The sequence below is a fragment of the Giraffa tippelskirchi genome, chromosome 3 (genome assembly GCF_054371585.1).
Source record: "Giraffa tippelskirchi isolate mGirTip1 chromosome 3, T2T-mGirTip1v1.2.pri, whole genome shotgun sequence".
NCBI lineage: Eukaryota > Metazoa > Chordata > Mammalia > Artiodactyla > Giraffidae > Giraffa > Giraffa tippelskirchi.
This window is the reverse complement of record NC_137277.1, coordinates 18975511-18998505: the sequence shown is the minus strand read 5'-3', so window position 1 is coordinate 18998505 and position 22995 is coordinate 18975511. Positions and strand designations below refer to the sequence as shown.

Here is a 22995-nt window from a genome sequence, read left to right as displayed (position 1 = left end):
TTTATCTGTACTTCATTCTTTTTAATGTCTCCATTGATCAGGATAAAAAATTTTCTAGACCTTATCTTTATAGCTGCTTTTACCCTTCCATATTTCCCTTCTTATCTGTTATTCAATTTTATTTTTTCAGCTCTATCTTCTAGTTTAGTACTTCTTAAACTTGAAAATGCCTATTAATTACCAAGGAATCTTGTTAAACTACAAAATCCTTAAAAAAAAAAAATTGTTTGGCTACACTGGGTCTTAGTTCCAGCACTCAGGATCTTCAATCTTCATTGGGGCACACAGAATTTTAAGTTGCGGCATGCAAACTCTTAGCTGTGGCATGTGGAATCTAATTCCCTGACCAGGGATCGAACCTGGGCCCCCTGCATTGGGAGTGTGGAGTCTTAGATGCTGGACCACCAAGGAAGTCCCTAAAATCCAAATTTGACTCGGTAGCTCTGGATAGGGCCTGAGAGTCTGCATTTCTCACAAGTTCCCAGGGTGATGATGCTGCTAATCCAAGGACCATACTTAAGGGAGCAGCTCTTCGATTCATTCATCTCTTTTCAGTAGTGTTTGATTTGCTGTTAACTCCTTCCAATTAGTTTTTGTTTTAATCATTGTATTTTTTTTTATTTCTGTAAGTTCTGGATGGTTCTCCTTCAAAACTGACCATTCTAGTGTCTTGTTGCTTGTTAATTTTTATAATGTCATCTTTCATTTCATTAAACATTTACACACACGTGGTTAGTTTACATTTTGTGCCTAATATCAGAAGTCCTTGGACCTATAACTATATTGTTGTTTATGTTGACTGTTGCTCATGGTGGTCTATTTCTCTGTGTTTTGTGATCTCAGGTTGTGAGCTCATGTTTGGATGAATCTATGGAAAATCTGGAGGCTGAAGTTGAGGATACTTTCTTCCAGAAACAATTTGCATTTGCTTCTGTCCAGAGGGGTCCAAAATAGGATAGCAACTTGGGACCAGGTCCCTAACATACCAGAATCTTAGGTTGCTGTACATTGACCCTGGCTTAATATCTGACTTACCAAATGTGATACTAATATTGGTATTTGCCTTTAGCACAACTCCACCTTTCCTGTCCACTCACCATGCCTAAGAGGGCTGTTTTGTTTTGCGGCCTCTCTGAGATTTCCTTCCCACAAATCCCAGCAATGCGATAAAAATTGTTCAACATTGGATCTCATTGTTTAAAAACACGATCACCCTGACTTTTGATGTGTTAGTGATTTAGTGCATAGAAGCTTAGTTCATATTTTGAAGCAGATTCCTAGAACATTGTCTGCATTTTCAAAATAACTGAGGATTTGTAGATATGAAGATACATGCATGAGTGTATATGATCAGTCGTGTCCGACTCTTTGTGGCCCCTTGGACTGTAGCCCGCCAGGCTCTTCTGTCAATGGGACTTCCCAGGCAAGAATACTGGAATGAGTTGCCATTTCCTCCTCCAGGGAGTCTTCCCAACCCAGAGATCAAACCTGCCTTTCCTGCATTGCCGGCAGATTCTTTACCCCTGAGCCATTGGGAAAGCCCGTGAAGATACACAGGGACCAGTCTGTAGCAGCAAGTACCAAGGGAAAGAAGAGCAGCTGGAGAGTGAGAGAATGCTGTTTTTTGTTGGCTGTGCTGGGTCTTTGTTGTGGCATGTGGGCTTAGCTGCCCCGAGGCATGTGGGATCTTAGTTCTTAGTTCCCATACCAGGGACTGATCCATGTCCAATGCATTAGAAGATCCAGTGCATTACCACTGGACCACCAGGGAAGTCCCAGGAGAATGTGTTTTGTACATAACTTCTAACAGGTGCTTGTGAATGTGCCTTAGCTATGCCCTGTAAGTGTCGAAATAAAAAGCATTCTAAAATTTAAAAATAAAATAAAATAAATAAATAAAAGCACAAGGTACCTTGTTCACTCCACCTGAACTAAAACCCTGACTCTCATTTTCCATGCACCACGTAAGGTCTTTAAATTTTTGTGCGACGCTAGGAAAGCAAAGAAACTCTCCAAAATAGAATTGAGCTCTCATTTCTTTCCACTCTGATGAGCAGGGATTCAGGGAAAGATTTCATTCAGGTTAGAAAAATAATGGAGTGTTTCTTAACACCAGTGTGTGACGAAATAAAATTCATAATCATCACATCACAGTAAAGGATAATCCTTAAAAGTAGATATATTCAGTTTAATGATAAACTTTCCTTTTGTTCTTAATTTTCTCATCTTGCTGCCAGTGAAATGGTCCATAGACCAACACTTGGGTACTAATACTACACAGCAAGAGGGCAGGTTTATGGGAACAGCAGAGAGAAAGGAAGATCTCTTTCTGGAAGGGAAACCAAGCCCTGATAAAAATAAAAATGGGTGGGAGCAGGCTGAAACACTCAGATTATTTGTGAAATTGTCAAGCACTGTGCCAAGACGTGCACACATGAAATAAGAGAGGAGACAAAAATAAACACCCAGATACTGCCTACACTGCAATTTCTCCTCCTTGGTTGGGGACGGTGGTCAGAGGTGTACACTCATGCCTCACACCTGGCATATTTGGTTCCCATGGTGCACTGCAGCTCCAGGATGGCATTTTTCGAGACCATTCCACTGCTCCTGTGAGCTGGACTCCTGCCAACTGAAAGATGTCCTTGGTTAAGTGGGTTCAATGAACCCTCTTAGTCGTCAGCTCCATCTTCTGGCAACTGTCCATACACCTTCCCTCAGGGCTCACTTCCTGATAGCTTTTCTGCTTGATTCCTTAGCCTAGAATAATTTTTCTAATTCGCTCATGACAGAAGTCCTAAAAATGGCTATTGTTATTCATAACTATTACAGTCATTATTGAAATAAACAAGTAGATTGAAACACCCCTCTGGTTGACCAGACCCCTCCCAGGTGTGGGGATGTAGCTGGGAGTGTTTCGTGTGTGCCTTTAAAGTTTACCTGATTTAGGCCAAAGTTACCTTTATCCTTTTGGGTTGTCCCAGAAAGGTCATACTTCAGCTCGAGAAACAGGAGAAGAAATGCTTGAAGAAAGAAAAGACTGGCTGCAACTGCCCTGGCTTCTTCAGAAAATAGCAGTGCCCCGGAGGAGTGTGAGCAGACCAGTGAAAGACCCAAAAAGAAGAAAAAGCAAAAGCCCCAGGAGGCTCTTCAGGAGAATGGAATGGAAGACCCATGTTTCTTTTTCCAAACCCAATAAAAAGAAATTGTTTTCCAAGGAAGAGCTAGTTAGTAGTGATCTTGAAGAGACAGCTGGTACTGGAAGTCTTCCCAAGAGGAAGAAGTCTTTTCCCAAAGAAGAACCAGTTACTGACCCTGATGAGTCAGAAAACAAGAGGGTCCCCAAGAAAAAGCGGACATTGTCTTCCAAGCAGGAGCCACTCAGCAGTGGACCTGAAGAGGCTGCTGCCAGCAAGGGCAGCGGCTCCAAGAAAAAGAAAAAGCTCTGAAAGCTATCCCAGGAAAGTTAGAATGGACATCTTCCTAGTGGGGCATAACTTACAGAGGTAAGACCCAATAAAATAAAAACAAATTAAAAAAAAAAAAACAGAAAGGTCATGCTTCAAGGTGTTTCTAAGTCCTTCTTCATGAATTTATGCTGAAGTTTGGTTAAGTTATATGGTAATAAAAAGAATGAAGCCTCTGTTCCTAACCAGCTTCAGAATTCAGAACTTACACAACCCGGGTCTACCTCCTCCCTGTAAAAGAGAGACATCACACTGCATGTTATAAAACCCTTTCCTGTTCAGAAGGACAGAGATCATTGCCCAACTCATAAATATTTAAGGGAAGAAAATGTCTACAGATGTCAGCCAATTGTTTTCATTGTTCAAAGAAATGGTTTTCGCTTGATTATAATTGTATATACTAAGGCTTTGTGCCAAAGGACAAGAAAGCTTGGCCTCTGCCCTCTAGGAACTCTTAGTTATGGGGAGGCCAGGAACCATATAAACAATGACCACAGTGTCCAGATGGCACTGATGGGGTTCTTGGAGGGTCACAGAGAAAGTGAACAGCAGGCACTTGAAACTGTGGCTTTGGGTCTTGGAAATTTTCTAAGGGACTTAGAAATTCTAAAGTTCTTCCGGGACTTTCCTGGAGGCCCAGTGGTCAAGATTCCACACTCTCAACGCGGGGGGGCGTGAGTACAGTCCCTGGTCGGGGAGCTAAGATCCCACATGCCACGTGGCACAGCCAAAAATAAGAAAGAAAAAAAAGAAGTTCATGTATGTGGAGATCTGTCTCATGAGCAGTTGCAAATAGAGTTTGGGAGTCTTAAAGTGTAACTGAAGCACACAGGTTTAACTGAGATTGGGGATCCACTGGCCCAGGAGCCCATGCAGCAGAGAAGAAATGAGAGCTGAAGGCAGTATAACATTTCAGAGGTTGGCTTATGGGTAGTCTCATTTCTTCCCACTGTGTCTCTCTTAGAAGAACACAGCTTTATCTTCTGCATTAAGTAAGTATATGGAGATACGCCTTAACCCCGATAGGCAATAAGAGGGGCAGTATCTTAATCCAGGAAGTCTGGGTGTCTTAAGTCTGGCCCCAGACCAAGGTGGGCTGACAAACTGAGAGGAGGGACACTCCCTGCCTAACTGGGACATTTGTGACTGGAAGGTAGCTGGGAATGAGTGATCTGTGCCTTAAGCAAAAACTCCATGATCACCACTCTCCCCTCACACATGTGCATACACACTCGGAGCCAGGATTCTGGAGGAGAAGAAATTCAATATCAAAAATACCAAAATACCTATCCTGTTCCAGTGTGCAACAAACATTCATTCATTCATTAACTTATTAAACATCCCCATATGTTTGAGAATTCGCTCCAGCATCAGCACCTCTTGGAAATGCTTTTTGATGCCCCCATGGGCTGATTGAGTAGCCATTTCTCAGTGCTCCCATAACAGTTTCTCATTACAGAGTGCTAATCAGGACCTTCTTCCTATCTACTCCCTTAGACTCTGGGCCTCTGGATGTAGGGACCCTGCCTTGATCAATGGTACTCAGTAGATGGTTGTTGAATGAATACATCCACCCCAACCTTATCCATAGTTTTGATTACCTGTGGTCAACCGTGGTCCAAAAATATTAAATGGGAACCTCTAGAAATAAACAATCTTCAAGTTTTAAATTGCATGCCATTTTAAGTGGAGTGATGATGCCTGTCCCAGAGTATGTTAGCTGATAGTCACTTAGTAGCCTTCTAAATTAGATCGACTGTCTTGCTACCACATTGCTTGTGTTTATTTTTCTCAAAATCACCCCAAAGCACCAGAGAAGTGATGCTGGTTATTCAGGTTTGCCACAGAGAAGCTGTAAAACATTAATACTTCCTTAAGTGAAAAGCTGAACGTGCTCAACTTTAAAAGGAAAGAAAAAAAATCAAACACTGTGGTTGCTAAAATCTATAGTAAAAATGAACCTTCTATGCCAGAGATTGTGAAGAGGGAAAAAGAAATTTGTTCCAGCTTTGCTCTCGCACCTCAAAGTGCAAAAGTTACGGCCACACTGCGTGACAAGTGCTCAGTTAAGATAGAAAAGGCATTAAATTCATACAATAAGATATTTTGTGTATATGAGAGATCACATTCACATAACTTGTATTACAGTTGTTGTTGTTTAGTCACTAAGTTGTTTCCTACTCTTTTGCAACTCCATGGACTATAGCCCTCTGTCCATGGGATTTCCCAGGCAAGAATGCTGGAGTGGGCTGCCATTTCCTTCTCTGGGGGATCTTCCTGAACCAGGAATCAGATCTGTGTCTCCTGCATTGGCAGGCAGGTTCTTTACCGCTGAGCCACCTGGGTGACCCATCAGGATGAGTACAACTTCCCAAAGTGGTTTTTAACATGCAACTGAGTTTGAGACCCTCTGCTTCGAACACTTGCTAATTCACACATGTTCCATGAAGAGCAGCACACAGGCATGACCAGGAACTGTTTAGATATGCAAAATCTCTGGTCCCACCCAAGATCTACACAATCAGAACAGACATTTATTACAGTACACTGTTAGAATCATTTTACTTTATTATTATTGTTGTTGATCTCTTACTGTGCCTAATTTATAACTTTAACTTTACCCTAGGTAAGTATATATGGGAAAAAACAGTATTTATAGGGTTCAATACTATCACGGTTGCAGGCATCCACTGGGGGTCTTGGAATGTATCCCCCACAGATAATGGGTGACCACTGGACTTAAAGTCCATGCTATAATTTTTCAAGGAACTGGATAGTTTATTAGAAGATATAATGGGGGGGGGCGCGAAATCTTGTTCACAATAGCGACCCCAGTACAAAATACTCAACAAAACGCAGGACACCTATATAACTAAACCTAGCAAGGGATATAATTCAAACTTTCAGATTTCACACATCAGCAAAACTTCCAAAATATACTTTATCAACATAAGCATTCAGAAATAAGAAAATAATTCTAGGGACTTTCCTGGTGGACAGACTTCTAAAAAAAAAAAATTCTAATTTCAAAGCCCTTTTATAAAAGGGAAACCATTTTAACCCCAAAGCGTAGGGAGAGGAGAGAGAATCTTGGGACAAAGGGCAGTTTGTGTTGTTGTTGTTGTTTCTCTGGACACACAGTGAGGCCAGTGGGATCTTAATTCTCCCACCAGGCGTTGAGCCCAGACCCTTGGCAGAGAGAGCACCGAGTCCTAACCACGGGACAACCAGTGAAGTGTTAGCCACTCAGTAACGCTCGACTCTGTGCGACCCCATGGACTTCAGCCCACCACGCTCCTCTGTCCACGGGATTTTCCAGGCAAGGATACTGGGTTGGGTTGCCATTTCCTTCTCCAGGGGATCTTTGCAACCCAGGGATTGAACCCAGGTCTCCTGCACTGCAGGCAGATTCTCTGGACAACCAGAGAATCCCCCAAATGGCACTTCTTTGAGAGGAATGAATTTTCTTTAATAACAAAGTCACCGTGTTGTCCTTTTTATCACATTGCCACTGCCTGGAAACATGCCAATCTAAACAGCATTGCCTCGCAGACAGGCCGCTGGGGACCCTGGGCTGGAGGGAGGCCTGAATATGTGGAGAGGCAGAACAGAGTCCTGGATGGCAAGATTAAAGAGCCCTAATTCCTCCTAGATTGTTGTTCAGTCATTAAGTTATGTCTGGCTCTTTGAGACCCCGTGGGCTGCAGCACGCCAGGTCCCTCCACCATCTCCCGGAGTTTGCTCAAATTCATGTCCATTGAATCAGTGATGCTATCTAATCATCTTTTCCTCTGCCACCCCCTTCTCCTTTTGCCTTCAATCTTTCCCAGCACCAAGGTCTTTTCCAATGAATCGGCTCCTCACATCAGGTAGCCAAATTACTGAAGCTTCAGCTTCAGCACCAGTCCTTCCAATGAGTATTCAGAGTTGATTTCCTTTAGGGTTGACTGGTTTGATTTCCTTGTTGTTGTCCAAGGGACCCTCAAGAGTCTTCTCCAGCACCACAATTTGAAAGCATCAATTCTTTGGCAGTCAGCCTTCTTTATGGTCCACCTCTCACATGCATACACGACTATCGGAAAAACCATAGCTTTGACTTTACGGGCTTTTGTCAGCAAAGTCACATCTCTGCTTTTTAATATGCTGTCTAGGTTTGTCATTGTGGACTGTTTTAATGCAATTCCAGTTAAGATCCCACTTGGAAGAGGAAATATTCCAACAAAATGAACCTGGAACTCCCCCTTCTAGAATAAACAAACAAGACTAAGAAAAAAAATAATCAAGAGAGGAACTGGAAACATTCCTTACTATTAGGTTGGTGCAAAAATAATTGTGGTTTTGCACTGCTGAACTTTGCTGTTTGATATTGAAATGCATTCTTGAATAAATGTAGTTATGTTATACATCATTTTAATGTGCATTTCTCATTTTACGGGTTTGTTTTTTTTTTTTTTGCTAATGACATTACTTGCTGTTTATTTTACATTTGTTTTAGGCTAGGGGAATGATGTTAAACAAAAAGCAAATTCAAGAAATTTTCTTATTTGAGTTCAAAACGGGTCATAAAGCAGCAGAGACAACATCTGACATCAACAAAGCACTTGAGCCGGAACTGCTAATGAATGTGCAGCGGGGCGCAGTGGTGGTGCAAGAAGTTTAGTAAAGGAGACAAGAGCCTTGAAGATAAAGATCGCAGTGCCCGGTCATCAGAAGTTGACAACGACCACTTGAGAAGATCATCGAAGCTGATCCTCTTATAACTACACGAGAAGTTGTCAAAGAATTCAATGTCGACTGTTCTATGGTCATTTGGCATTTGGAGCAAATTGAAAAGGTGAAAAAGTTCCATAAGCGGGTGCCTCGTGAGGTGACTAAAAATAAAAAAAAATGGTCATTTTGAAGTGTCATCTTCTCTTGTTCTTCACAACAAACCATTTCTCAATCGGCTTGTGACGTGCAATGAAAAGTGGATTTTGTATGATAACCAATGATGCTCAGTGGCTGGACTAAGAAGAAGCTCCAAAGCACTTGCCAAAGCCAAACTTGCACCAAAAAAGTCATAGTCACTGTTTCGTGGTCTGCTGCCTACCTGATCCACTACAGCTTCTGAATCTCAGTGAAACCATTACATCTGAGAAGTACGCTCAGCAAATGAATGAGATGCACTGAAAACTTCGATGCCTGCAGCTGGCCTTGGTCAACAGAATGGGCCCAATTCTCCACAACAACGCCTGACCACACATCGCCCAACCAACACTTCAAAAGATGAACTAATTGGGCTACGAAATTTTGCCTCATCTGCCGTACTCACCTGACTTCTCACCAACCGACTACCACTTCTTCAAGCATCTTGACAACTTTTTGCAGGGAAAACATTTCCACAACCAGCAGGAGGCAGAAAATACTTTCCAAGAGTTCATCAAACTTTTATGCAACAGGAATAAATAAACTTATTTCTCATTGGCAAAAATGTGTTGAATGTAATGGTTCCTATTTTGATTAGTGAAGATGTGTTTGAGCCTAGTTACAATGAGTATGAATTTCCCAGGCGGTGCTGGTGGTAAAGAATCTGCCTGCCAATGCAGGAGACGCAAGAGATACCGGTTTGATCCCTGGGTCAGGAAGATACCCTGTAGTAGAAAATGGCAAACCGCTCCAGTATTTTTGCCTGGAAAATCCCATGGAGAGAGGAACCTGGAAGGTTACAATCCATGGGGTTGCAAAGAGTTGAACACAACTCGACGACTGAGCACAGCACACGATATGATAACAATCCTTTCTGCCCTTCGAAGCACAGGCTACTGTGTCAAGAGGGGAAAAGGATTAAAAAAAAAAAAAAAACTAGCAGCAGAATTCCCTTTAGAAATTCAACTGTCAGGCTTCCCTTATGGCTCAACTGGTAAAGAATCTGCCTGCAATGTGGGAGACCTGGGTTCGGTCTCTGGGTTGGGAAGATCCCCTGGAGAAGGAAAAGGCTACCCACTCCAGCATTCTGGCCTGGAGAACTCCGTGGACTATACAGTCCATGGGGTGGCACAAAGTCGGACATGACTGAGCGACTTAAAAAAAAAAAAGAAAGAAATTCAACTGTCTTTATTAGGAAAATACTTTGGTGACAATTTGGAGCCATAAGGAAATTCCCTCCACCTCAAGGGTATGGCCAAAATAGATGGGCAGTGGTTGGCAGATTTGGCTACACATTGGAATCACTAAATGGCAACCCACTCCAGTATTCTTGCCTGGAAAATCCCATGGACAGAGAGGAGCCTGATGGACTACAGTCCATGGGGTTGCGAAGAGTCGGACACAACTGGGCAGCTAACACTTTCACTTAGAATCACTTGGGGCACTCTAAAACATACTGCTTCCCAGGTTCCACTCTCAGCCTGGTTAGACTCTGTTTCCTCTTCCAGAGCACTGAGAAAGATGACATTTTCCAGCTTCCCTTGTAATAATCCAGGAGACTAGATCCCTGAATCATTGTTAGGAGTGCCACCCAATCTCCATCAGATGTGATGTGAGCAAGAAATGAATGAAAAAGTTGTTAAACTATTAAGCTGTGATGCTCTGATTGTTAGTTACAGCTGATAGCCTTTCTTGAATTCCTGAGTTAATTGCTCTGAACTGGCATCCAAACAATTGCTTTTTTTTTTTTTTTTTAATTCTCCAGGCAATTTTAATGGGTAGCCAGTGTTGAGTACCACTGAGGTGGACAGAAATACAAGTGCAGGGTTGCTGGTATAGTAAAGAAAGACTGAGTTTCCAGGGGTGCCCCTGGAGATGGGAAGAAGTTTGCCCACAATGAGAGAAAGAAGCAAGAGAGGGACCAGTGACATGAAGGGAGGACCCAAGGAGGAAAAGTTGGCTAAGAAAACATTCCCTGAGCTGGGAATGGTCAAGGGACATTTTGGAATTGGAGTGTATGATATTCAGTTCTCAATTCTCATCAGAGCTGTTAGGTGGGTGATATGAGGCCCCATGGCTGCCTCCAAATTGCCAGTCAAGTTGGCCCCACACTAGTCCCTATGTGAGTGGATGCTTTGGAGAAATCAAAGGAAGGCAGCCAGTTCAACATTTGGTTGCCATAGAAGGGAACAGCCAAAGCCCTTCTTGAGAATGTTCAGTGAGCATCCTGGGATCCCCTGAGGAACTCAGGTGGGAAGGAACCTGACCCTTCAACCACACACTCATGGAGACATTGGGGTGATATTTCAACCACTCTCTACAGCCCCTGCTGCTGAGCACCTAGAACCAATCCTAGCATTACCCCAGGAGAAGCCATGACACCTTACAGAGGATGGACCTGAGGTCCAGAGAAGGAGAGGAACCTCCCTAAGACCACACAGCAAGTTCTGGGTAAAGCTGAGTGGATTAGCTATGGGTTCCCTGAGCTCCCTGGCCCCCATGGATGGTCACAGACTCCTGGATACAAGCCTTTAACAAGAGCATCTTCTGGGGCTGGGGAGTGTGGGACAGTGGGACGTCACAGAACACAAGACATGTCACTCCAGCTTCCATTCCAGAATCATCTAAGCTGTGCTCCCCCCACTCTAAGCCTTTCCCGAAGCCATCCACTCAATCCCAACAAAAGACAAACAGAGCCCAGAATCTTTGCTTCCACATTTAATCAAAGGAAAGAAAACCAGTCAGAGAGAAAGCTCGGGAATTAGATGGCTGAGGGATGGGACGGGGGAAGGACAGCTGGGCTGGGGCTGGGCATGGACAGGGGGACAGGGTCCTCATTATCCTGAGGTTCCTCAATACAAGCGTCCACAGTGGGAGGGGGAGGATGAACCCAGCCCTGGTCCCTCGAGCGGGGCTGAGGCAGGGGAGGAAGGATGCTGTTCAGAGAGGGATGGAGACAGGAAAGGAGGGGCCCAGCCCTGACCCTCAGGCATCACCAGAGGTGAAGATGGAGATTCACCCTGAAGAACCAGGTACCAACTCCTCAGCAAGATGTCCAGCGCCAATTCCCACCCAAGAGGATGGTCTTCTAATCAGGACGCTCTGGAGCATAACCAAAGGGAAGGGGGTGGCTGTCTCTTTCCCAAGTCTTCTGGGTGAGGTGGGGATGGATGGACAAAGGAGGCCATGGCCCCGGGCCAGCAAGAGAACACCCATTTTCCTCCCACTCCCAGTCTCCTTGGGCTAAGGTTGAGGGTGAAGCAAGGGAGAGCTGAATGGAGGATAAATTAAAAGAACGCTGACTAAAGGAAAAAGAGGAATGTAGAGGTGCATAGTGGATGCAGAGCTATGCAAATGAGATGGGAGCAGGCTTGACCGTCACATCTCACTTGCATACCTAGGCAAATGCAAATGAGATCCCTAATATAATAAATATATTTCTAACTTTGTAATAAATATTCTGTTTCTTCTCCCTCCCCATCCCTAAGAAATGGGCACACAGTGGTTCAGGGGCCAGCTTGGGCTGACACTGCAGCGAAGACGGACTAGACACTCAGAAGAACTGGGGAGCACAAAGGCTGGGGGTAGGGGTAGTGGGGGAGGTCCCCTACAAGGACAGGTTCACCCCAGGAAAGGTCACAGAGAAGGGTGAGGGGTGAGATGCCTGGGGAAGTCGAGGACAGCATTCTTTTCTTAAAAGGGATTCTCCTATTTTACACAGTCCCCCTCCCCGAGGACTGGAGGGCAGGCATTTAGGGTCAGGAGACAATAGGAGAGTTGGAGGAAGATATCCGGGGAGGGCCAAGCCTCTGGAATCTGGGATGAGGGTCTCATAAGAAAAGGGAGCTGATGGTGAGTCCCAAAAAAGGGGGCCCCCAGAGAGTGACCTCCAAAGCAAAACTACCTTTTGCTTCTCCCTCTCCCAAAACCCAGCCTGACACACACACCAGTGGCAGAAACACAGACCAGGCACCACCGCGAGGGGAAACATAAACGGTGCAGACTACAGCATGGATGGCGCCCCCTGGAGTCATGCAGGGAGGCTGCTGGGGCACAAATGTCCTCAGCCCACACCTCATGGCCCGGCCCTCACCTTGCCTCAGCCCTCAGGCAGCCCTCATGCCACCCGGACCCGGCCAGAGAGGCCAAAATGGACAACAACTACGGACAAGGAGCTCAGACATACCCCCGCCACGGGCCACGGAGGGCTGGCAGTTCTCCCGTCAGAAGCTGCAGGCTCCTCCTCACTGGGCTTGGCCTCCAAACCACCCCAGCCTGGGCTGAGCCTACGGACCCTGCCGGCCTTGCCCTGTGGGGAGCAAGAGCTGCCCCGTCAGGGTCACCTTGGAGAAGTCCGTGGGGAGACTTCGGCAGTGAAAAGCTGTGGATGAGGGAAGGGCAGGGACCCAGCCCCATTCCGAGGGGGCTGAGGGCTGCACGGCTCCCTGGCTGTGGCAACTAGCTGGTGCTTTGGCTCCTCCAACCTCTGGGATGGCAGCAGGCTGGCACCACCGCCTGGGCCTGCCTGGTTGCCAGGGAGTCATGTACCACCCCTGGTCACTGGGAACCAGCCTAAGGCCTGCGCCTAGGCTGCAGGGGTGAGAAGTAGGAGGAGCCTAGGAATGGGGTGGGGGTGGGGCCAGTCCAGAGGAGGAAAAGCGATTGGAGAGGGGACTGGTGGGAGGGGGGCGGGCAGTGTACCTATGACCACGTGGTCCCAAAGCAGCTTTTCTCTCCTCTGGACTGAGCATTACGGAGGTGACTGTGACACCCTCCTGGGCACGGTCTGGCTCCCAGAGAGGGACACCTAGTGGCCAGTGGACGTAGGGAGTGGGCAGCACCTGGGTACGGGGTACCCCACGAACACCCACCTCCCTGGTGGTACACGCCTCTGCGCTGAAGCCAGACGAAGCGCCGAGAACCAGGAAGAGCCAGAGCGCCAGGGACGGGAGCTGAGGATGGGGGCTGGAGGTCACAGGTGGGAAGGGGACGGATTCAGGGTTCTGGTTATGACCCAGAGAGCCGAGGTCCAGGTGAACAGGCTCAGTACACCCAGCTGACAGGCACCCACTGGGGCTCCGTGCGCAGCTTCTCCATGGCGGCCTGGAGCTCACGGAAGGTCCTCTCCAGGTTGCTGTTGACCAGGCAGAGGTCGAAGTAGTGCCCGTAGCCCCTCTGGATGCGGCTGCTCTCCTCCACTGTCCGCCTCAGGTCCGCCTCCTGCCGGCACAAGGGGGCCTAATACCCGTCAGTGTCTCCCAGACACCCCCCCAAGTAGGGGACCCAGAGCCTGCATCATCTAAGCCCTTCCCCAGAGCCCAAAGTACCAACCAGAGTGGCTCAGAGCCTCTGGATGGGGAGGCAGCAACCCCTCCCTGCATGCCCCCTGGCAGCTCTCCTGTAACCATGGACAGACAGGTGGGTAGAAGGAAGGAAGGAAATAACCTTTAGGAAGTGATAGGCGTAACACTAAACACTTTGTAACCTGCATAATCTTCACTCCAGCTCTGCAAGTAGGACTAATTATTCCCATTTACAAGAGAGAAAACTCAGAGGCCACACAGACAGCCAGTGGCTGCACAGGGTCTGCCTGACTCCAAAACCAGTGCTCCCTTTAGTCTGACTAGGCCCCCTTACCTAGGCAGCCTGAGGGGCACATCCCTTGTGTGGCCCAGGACAAACCCGGTCAGCAGAGGTGGGAGGAGAACTTGAATACTGACTTATAAACCCCAGGCAGGAGCTCTAGGACTGGCCCAGCTCTATCTGAGGGGCTCCAGGAGGCCCTGTTTGTGGCCAGGGCGGGGCCTGTAGCGGGGCGGGGGCTTTGTGCTGCAGCCCTGGGGAGCCCAGCCCAGACCTTGCTCCTGGGCCTGCACAGTGCTCCGAACTGAGCCTGAGAGCTGCAGTACCAGATGTGGCCAGCAGAGGGACGCCTGGGTTCAACTCTCTGCAAACGCTGCACCTGCAGCGTAAGACTGTTCCCTGGGGTCCCTGGGAGCTAAGGGGTGCCTTGGAGTCGTGCAACACCTGACTTGAAGCCTCTCCTCCATGCACTGCCTCCTCTCTGATGCTACCTGGTCCCTCCAGCCAGCCTTCCAGTCTTTAGCTTCCTCCCTCCCTTCAGCCTTTTCCCCAGCTGTCAAGAGCCCACCTCTGCCCTCTGACCCTCTGGTCTCCCTAGAGTCAGCACTCTGTTCCCACAGAGTGGACTGGGCAGGGGGCCTGGCAGAAGCTCCTGTGCCCCGGACTAGCTGTGTCCCTTCATTTCCTTGCTCAGACCTTTTCCACACCTATAAAGTGAGAATTGTTAGTCCTACCTCACTGGGTGGGTGCCTTGGGTGGGCACCTCTCCCCTTGCGGACACCATCTCCTTCTCTTCCTCAGCTCTGGCTGGCCCCCACCCCCAGGCAGCCACTAGGCCCCTCCCACCATACCTCAGAGGCCCTCACCGTGAGCTGCTTGGTGGACACCCCGCTCTCTAGCGCCGCCCGGTTCATGGCCCGCAGGGTCTCAAAGTCAGGGGCCTCTATGAACACCACGTAAGGGACAAACTCAGCTGTTCTCAGCACCTTCACTGCCTGCAGAAGAGGAAGGCTGGGAGTATATCTTCATGTACATCTGGGGTGATGGGGTGAGGACGGGTACCTAGGAACAGAGGAGAATGAGGGACCTGGGCTTCTAGAACATGAAACCTGGGAGTGAATGGCAGAACAGCTAGCAGATGGCTGGGATGGGGTGAACTGGAGGAAACTAGAAGAGTGGGGGTGCAGGAGGCTGAGAAAGGGGTTCTGGGTGGGCTGTGGCCCTAGCAGTAATTGAGGGGTTATACTGGGGTGTGTGGAAATACTGGGGGCAAGCAGAGTACCCAGAGAGATACTGAGCAGGCTGGGAAGGAGCGGGCCAGCAGTACCTGGGGGTTGACATCCAGCACGCACACCCGGCCAGCAGCCACCACGCCCCGGATGGAGTCGATACGTGTGCCGTACAGGTTGCCCTCGTATTCACCATGTTCCAGGTATCGCCCAGCACGGATGTCGGCCTCCATCTCCGCACGGGACACAAAGCTGTAACCCTGGCCTTCCCGTTCTGACTCCTTGGGCCTCCGGGACGTGTCTAGGGGGAAGGAGGGGCCGATGGGCACAGGCAGGACACATCACCTCAGACACAAGGGCTCGTGTTCTCTGAGAGCCAAGAAGCCCTGTGCCCTCCTGCACACCTGGCCCTCGTCCTCAGCACTGCCACCCACAGATTCAAGATGTCCATATTGAGAGGACCTGCAGAGATCACTGCTCTAACCCAGTGTTCATAGATGCAGGGCTGAAGCCCAGAGAGGGCGATATGCAGCCCAAAGCCACACAGCAAGGCCAAGCACATCTGGGGTCAGCACTCAGGTTCCTGCCTCTAGGAACCAGGAGCTTTCACACCCCAGCTGCCTCTGTCACCAAGAAGCCCTGTCTTATACAAGCCCACGCATAGCTTATAGCTCTGTTTCACCCTGGGCTTTTAGCCCAGCTGGGCTTTTAGCAAGTGAAACGTGAGGGAAAGAAAGGCAAGGCTAGCACCGCCCACCTGGCCAATGGGTCCTGAGACAGTTCTCCGCGCCCTCCCAACATGCAGTTCCCACACTCACCCACAGAGGGCGCACACCATACACCGCTCACCCAAAGGTATCGCTTCACCTGGGGCAGATGCCCATTTAGAGGACCAGCCCTGGCCCCCAGGACAGCCCCTGCTCCCTCGCCCCCAACCCCCGACCCTGCAGGGCCTGGCTCCCACTCACAGGGCACTGTGGTGCCGTAGCGATCTGGATCCCACATGATGAGTTTGTTCTTCAGGCTGCGGCGGCCCACGCCCTGAGCTCCGATCAGCACTAGGGTTTTCCGGCGGAAGGGGGGCATGCGGGCCACCTCCTCGTAAATGAGCAGCTCGTGGCGGTCAAACTCTGGACACAGGGAGATGGCACTGCTCATCAGGTGGAGGGGGTGCAGCTGGGCTCTCAGGGAGGCCGAGGGTAAGAGGGCTGGGGCCAAGGGCAGCAGGGAGAAACAAGGCAGGGTTTAGGGACAGGACTGGCAGCCTCAGAACCAACAGATGCACCAGTTATTGGTGAAGAAAAGGGGGCATTAGAGGAGGTCAAGGGGAAAGGGGCGCCCAACACCCACCTGCATTCTTGGTGGTCAAATACATCATTCGCTTCTTTTTCTTTCCTGAAAGGCTGCCACATAGGGTCCCTGGCCAAAAGGAGATGGACCAGTGAGGCCAGGCAGGGCCACATCAGATCTCAGATTTGGGGTCTTGGGGGAAGACTGTACCTGAGGTGGGTGTCAGTTCCAGGTCCCGCTTGACAAAGGCTTTCCGCTTCTCCTCCAGCAGCTGGCTGGGGATGAGCCCTGCGCTGCCCCCTTCCACATGACATGCCTAAAATGACCATGGACAAAGATCTGCCTAAGTGAGCCCTCACCTCCCCGACATGCTATGTCTGGGGAAACTACATGGGTGCCCAGCACTCACCTGCCACCAGTTGGCATCATCCTGGTTTACAATCTGAAGCAGGTCCCCAGCACTGAAGCGCAGGCCTGCCTCCTTGCAGGGGATCAGGCTGTCTCGGGTCGGATCATAGTCAAAATGGCATTTCACAAATACCTGGCCAGGGATTTGCCAAGAAGAGTTAAGGGCAGAAGCAGGGGAAAGCTGGAGGAGTTGGAGCCCTGTCCCGTTGCCATCCCCTACATTCAGAGTGGGAGCTGGGAGTGAAAAGAGTCCCCTCTTTTCACAAAGATGAGAGCCTAGCCCTGCCCATCTAAAGGCATGATGCTTGAAGGCCTGCCCAGCCCACCTCCCTGGTACCAGCCTCCCTTTGCATCCAGAACAAAAGGACTTAGAAGCACCAGGGATCTGCTCAGGCCTGGGGTATGCATGACCCTAATGCAGGATCCCTCTGTCCCCCCTACACCCTCCCCTCCCTCGGAAGAGAGGGCACCTCTGAAGAGAGGCCAGACAACCAATAGGAGAGGTGGGCAGAGCACCAAGCCCTCCACAATCCGCCAACCAGGAGGCAGCTGTATGGGACACGGGACCACCGGATGCTGAGCACCTTTGCATACACATAGTGGGCTACACGCGACTCGGGAATTCACTTGTACACTTGGGTACCCCAGGCTTTAGATATGCGCATGTCCCTTGCACATGTGCATGAGTGCCCAAGACTAGGGCAAGTGTGCAAGTGTGTTCACCAGGTGCAGAGGCCTGTAGTTGGCTAGATCTGCCAGATCTCACCCCCCACTTGCTCTGAGCACACTGAGTGGAGAAGAGCTGCTCCCACCCCGAGGCTGGTGACCCTGGTGGCTGGGAGGCTCAGCCACCCCTTGGGCCTTGTGCTGGGGGTAGGGCTTGGTGCAGGGGCCCACCTGGCGGGGCAGATGGGGCTCCTGGTAGCTGGGCAAGATCTTGAGGATGACGCTGCCGCTGGCACTGCGCAGGAGCTCCTGCAGCGCGCGGGGGTCGCTGCCCACCGGCTGCCCGTTCACCTCCTTGATGATGTCGCCTACGTGTAGGAGTCCTTGCTGGGCCACCATGCCCCCATGCAGAATGCGCGCGATCACCAACTCGCCACCCTCCACGCGGAATGTCACACCCTGGAGATGGAGAGCAGGTATGTGAAGCCCCAACTGCTCCAAGTCAGAATCTTCAAATGGGTGTCCTAAGAGCCCCTCCATTCTACCCTTCCACCCCCATGGCCACTTTCTCTGCCATCATCTCCCCAAACGCTTCACCTACAGGAGCACTAAAGGACCAAAAGTGGGCAGAATAGAGATGTGTGCGCCCAACACCGGACAAAGCTGACCTTGTCTTCAGGCCTCCCCTGACCTGACTTGATCCCATTGCTTACTCTCAATCCCCCCCCCCAAGATTCCCCCTCTGGCGCAGCCGGGCACCCTCACCAGATGCTCTCCAGCTGTCTTGCGGATGCCCACCATGCGCACGGCGTCGGGAGGCACAGGCTGGTTGCTGAACGTGGGGTCCAGGCCAGGGCTAGGGGGTGGTGTCTCATAGGTCTTTGAGGCCACAGAGTCGTGGGTCTCCAGGAGGGACTGGAGAGGTGGGAGGAAGGGGAGGAACCATGGGGAAGTGCCCTGAGGTTCCTTCCCATCCCAGTCCTAACTTCCTGCCGCCCCACCCCAGGAACCTGGGAGAGGACCAAACCTGGAAGTGGGGCTCCTGGAGGATGCGGGCCAGCTCGGCCGCGGTGCTGCTCTGCTCCGCCAGCTGCGCCAGGTCCCGTAGGATTTCCTGCACCAGCTCCAGGTTGTTGTCCCGCACTGCCTCCAGCTTCGTCTCCTCCAGCCGCTCATGGGCCTGGGGGTAGGGGTGGAACAGGTGAGGTCTGATGCCTCCCCAACAGCCCCAGGGTACCAAACTGTGCCCCCTCCTCTGTTCCCAGGCATCTTCCCACCCCCAGATCCAGACTTTAGACCCTGCCCACAGCACTGCTCGTGGTATTAGCCTCAGAGCCTCACTCACTCAGATGTGAGCACACTCACAAATACACACATGTGCCCTGCTATCTCCTTTCTCCCCCAAGAGCGATTGGGACCCAGTTTAGGGAAGAGAGAATCCAAAAGATAACACCTCATTTCCATCTCTTGCCACAGAGAGCCATTAAAGTCATCACACTGTCCCCAGCCATCAGAACCCCATAAGCATCTGAGTTCAAAGACAGCTTCTCCCACCCAAAATCATGGTAGGATAGGGTCTTGGACACCCCGTGGCCCAGGTTAAGGAAGCCACGGAAGTGGAGTAGCTTGTCCAAGGTCACAGGGACTCGTACTTGGGTCTCTAAGCCTTGAGCTCAGTGTTCCCAGTGAGGAAGGGGACAAGATGTCAGTACATGGCACCAGGAGAGGGCTCTGCACTTACTGATTGCTCTACTGACTCTGGGCTCCATGACAAGGTGCTCTGAAAAGGGAAAAGGAAGTCTCTGCCAGTGACCAGCCCAGCAGGGAGAGTTATGTTAAGTGGGAAGAAAAGAGTCCCCTTTCAAGGATATATATGGAGACTTTTTTTGCCCTCTGAATCATTTGGAAGATAGTTGCAGAGACAAAGTACTTCACCCCGAAGTACTTCAGTATGCATCACCTAAGAACAAACAGGATGTCTGGTACATAAACTACACTACCATTATCACATGCAAGAAACTCAACATTTGCACACCAATATAATATTATCTCATAGAAAGTTCATGTTCATGTCACTATTGCCTCAAAAATATTCTCTAGGGCTTTATTTTTCTGATCCACAGTCTAATCAAGATCAGATGTTAACTTTGGTTGTCACATCCTCTTAATTTCCTTTAACCTAGAACAGACCCTTTAGTCTTTCAGGACATTTTTAGAGTCCAGGTCAGTAGTTTGTGGAGTTCTGTGGACAGCTGGATTTATCTGTTGTTTCTACATGTTTAGACTCAAGTTAATCTTTGTGGCAAGAGTTCTGTATAAGTGATCTTAAGGTTTCCCCACATTTTGAGACCATGTGACTATTCGGTTCCCCAGTAATCATTCACTAATCGATTTAGTCTCCATTTATGAGCTTTTGCCTGAATCAATTGTTATTATGTTGGGGTTGCAAAATAGTCATTATCTAACGCCAGTATTCCTTCCACATGCATTAGCTGGCACTCTATTACAAGAAAGAGCTCTTCCGTTCCCCTCCCACTCCTCCTCCTTCTCTCTCATTCTGCATCACCATGAACTTTTTTATTCATTGTGTTCTAACCCATCATCATTGGTATCTTCATTGTCTCAGTTTACCCCAGATTTGTCCAGGGGAGCCCGCAGTGCACCTTTTGACTTGTTCCCATTATGAGCGCATTATGAGCGCCTCCTTCCTTCCATCACCAGCTCACCTTATACTTTCCCTACTCCAGAGGTGGAATCAGCAATTTCCCCAAGGAAACCTGACTCCTTTTGCTGGGGAATGGTATTCAGAAACCAAGATCTGGGCACTCAGTGCTCACTGATTCTGGGTGTCATTACTTCAGTAGACATTAGCTGATACTGACTGTTCTAATTAAAATCAAACTACACGATTTTCCTTGCCTTCTCCCATTCCATATTTGTATCTCCCTTCTCCTTTGGTGAGAATTTTCTCCCAAGAACTTTAATATATTTACTTTTTTATTCTGCCCTTCAATGTTCAGAAAGTGGTTTCAGAATTGCTAAATTATTGCTACTACCTATCACCTGCTGCAGTCCATGGGGTCGCTAAGAGTCGGACACAACTGAGCGACTTCACTTTCACTTTTCATTTTCACGCATTGGAGAAGGAAATGGCAACCCACTCCAGTGTTCTTGCCTGGAGAATCCCAGGGACGGGGGAGCCTGGTGGGCTGCCGTCTGTGGGGTCGCACAGAGTCGGACACAACTGAAGCGACTTAGCAGCAGCATCACCTTAGGTACCAAGTTCTGTATATTTTACCCAAGTAAAAAATCAAGATTTATCTGCATTCTTTTTGTCCCCAGAATAGTTTAAAAAAGAACTTACAACATTAATGTAAATATTCTATATCTGGGCTGTCTACTGTGGTAGCAACTAGTCACACGTGGCTGTTGACAAGTACAGCTAAGAAACTGAATTCTTAATTTTATATCAGCATTTTAGCTTAAGTATTTTAATTTAAGTAAAGTATTTAAATGAGTACCCACATGGGGCTGGCTAGCTACTAATATTAAATAGTACAGGCTTAATAAATATCCCACTTAAGGCATATAGTCAGAATTTTGTGAAGTTATTTAAATTAATTCCTTTTTCTGTTCTGCTAACAATTTGATATATGAATAGATTCACTTATCTGCACTTAATTTCAGGGTTAGATTTTTTCATTCTTTTTAAATTTAATCTTATTTTTAATATGTACAACACTCACATGGCTGCAATCTTAAATCTACATAAAAAGTAAACTCGAAAAGTCTTATTTCCATCTTCATCCCTTCTACCCCATTCATACCAACACTCTAAAAGGCATCATTTTCATTAGTTTCTAGTTTATTCAGTCTGCGTTTTTTCCACAAAAATAAATAAATATTTCCCTTTCTCTCTTATATAAAAGGTATGTATACTCTTTGATACTTTGGGGGTTTTGTTTGTTTAAGTGGTTTGGTTTGTTGTTTGGGTTTCTTTTTGTTGTTTGTTCTTGTTTTTTGGCTGTACCACACAGCATGCAGGATCTTAGTTCCTCAACCAGGGATCGAATCCATGCAATGGAAACAAGGCTTCTTAACCACTAGACCACCAGGGAAGTCCCTGTTCTTTTATTTAACAATATGCCCTGGAATCACTCTATGCTGCTCCATGGAGATCTTCCTTGATTATTGTTATCTTTTAATCACCTCATTTGCCTGATTTCATGACTGGAGTACCACAATTTATTCAACTACTCTCCATAGGTATGGAGGTTGTTTCCAATATCTTACTATTGCAAATAAAACTGCAGTGAATAGCCTTGGCATAGCCATTCTATATTCATGGAGTAGATCTTTCATGTAAATTCCTAGAAGTCTTGCTGGGTCAAGCAGTAAATAAATATGTGGTTTTGTTAGATATTGACAAACTCCCCTCCATGGGGCTTGTGCCACCTTGTCTTCCCACCAGCGTTAGAAGAGAAACTTTCCTGAAGCCTTGCCGCCAGAGTGTGTGATCAAACCCTTGAATGTCTGCCAATCACATAGATGAGAAGCCATCTCTCAGTGGGCCTTAATTTGCATTTTGCATTATGAGCGAAGCTGAGCATCTCTTCATATGTTTAGAGGCCATCTGTATATCTTTTTCTGTGATCTGTCTGTTCACATCTCCTGCCAATTTTTCCATCAGATCTTGTTTTTTCTTTTCCTCACTTCTTAAAACATTCTCTATATTAGGAAGATATGCCCTTTATCGTAATACCTCTTGCAAATATTTTCCCCCAGTTTGTCATTTATCTTTTGACTCAGCTTATGTTTTTTTTGTCAATGCAAAAACTATGTATTTAATTTAGTTGAATTTATTAATATTTTATGCATCCAAATTTTGAGGCATAGTTTTAAAAAAAGGCTTTCCTTTACACACAGATCCATGTTTCCTTCTAGGATGTATATAGTTTGTTTTTTCAATCTCTGACCTGCTTGGAAGTTTATTCTGATGAATGGTGTGAGGTATGGATCTGCTTTGATATCTTTCCAAATGACTGTCCAGGTATTACAATATCATTTAGTAAAAATCTGTAAGAAAATTATTGCTTGATAGTCTATGTGTAATAATGGTAGTGCAAATATTTTTTTAAGAACTTTTAACTACAACTATTGAAATACTTACCGATAAAATTATGTCTGAAACTTGCTTCAAAATAATTCAGGAGAGATAGAGAAGGAGGTGGAGGTATGGATGAAACAAGATTGTTCTTGAGTTGTTCAATGTTGAAGTAGGGCAATGGATGATGGGGGTTCTGTAGACATTTTTGAAAATTTCCATAACAGAAAGTTTTTCAAGCCCATGAGATGAGGAAATTTTAACAACATCTCATAAGGGTACTCTGAGGATTTGATGAGATGGACACAGCGCCTGGCACACAGCAGGTGCTCAATAAAGGCTA

The 22995-nt window shown here is 47.8% G+C and overlaps 1 protein-coding gene across 7 annotated transcripts in view; it reads right to left on the bottom strand.

The window, feature by feature from the left end:
• Positions 1–11077: 11077 nt before the first annotated feature.
• MPP2 (MAGUK p55 scaffold protein 2) overlaps positions 11078–22995 on the bottom strand; it is a 28662-nt gene continuing 16744 nt past the window's right edge. For 5 of the 7 annotated variants that reach the window (XM_081577317.1, XM_081577316.1, XM_081577318.1 and 2 more), the window contains 10 exons: positions 18576–18728; positions 18314–18463; positions 17780–18007; positions 16884–17015; positions 16685–16790; positions 16535–16603; positions 16153–16314; positions 15283–15485; positions 14822–14950; positions 11078–13592 (listed from right to left, as the gene is read on the bottom strand). In XM_081577317.1, the coding sequence (XP_081433443.1) occupies positions 13416–13592; positions 14822–14950; positions 15283–15485; positions 16153–16314; positions 16535–16603; positions 16685–16790; positions 16884–17015; positions 17780–18007; positions 18314–18463; positions 18576–18728 (1509 nt within the window). In that variant the 3' untranslated portion in view covers positions 11078–13415. Of the gene's footprint in view, positions 13593–14821; positions 14951–15282; positions 15486–16152; positions 16315–16534; positions 16604–16684; positions 16791–16883; positions 17016–17779; positions 18008–18313; positions 18464–18575; positions 18729–19289; positions 19329–22995 lie in introns of all 7 variants that reach the window. The other 2 variants (XM_081577315.1, XM_081577312.1) reach the window with 1 other exon arrangement.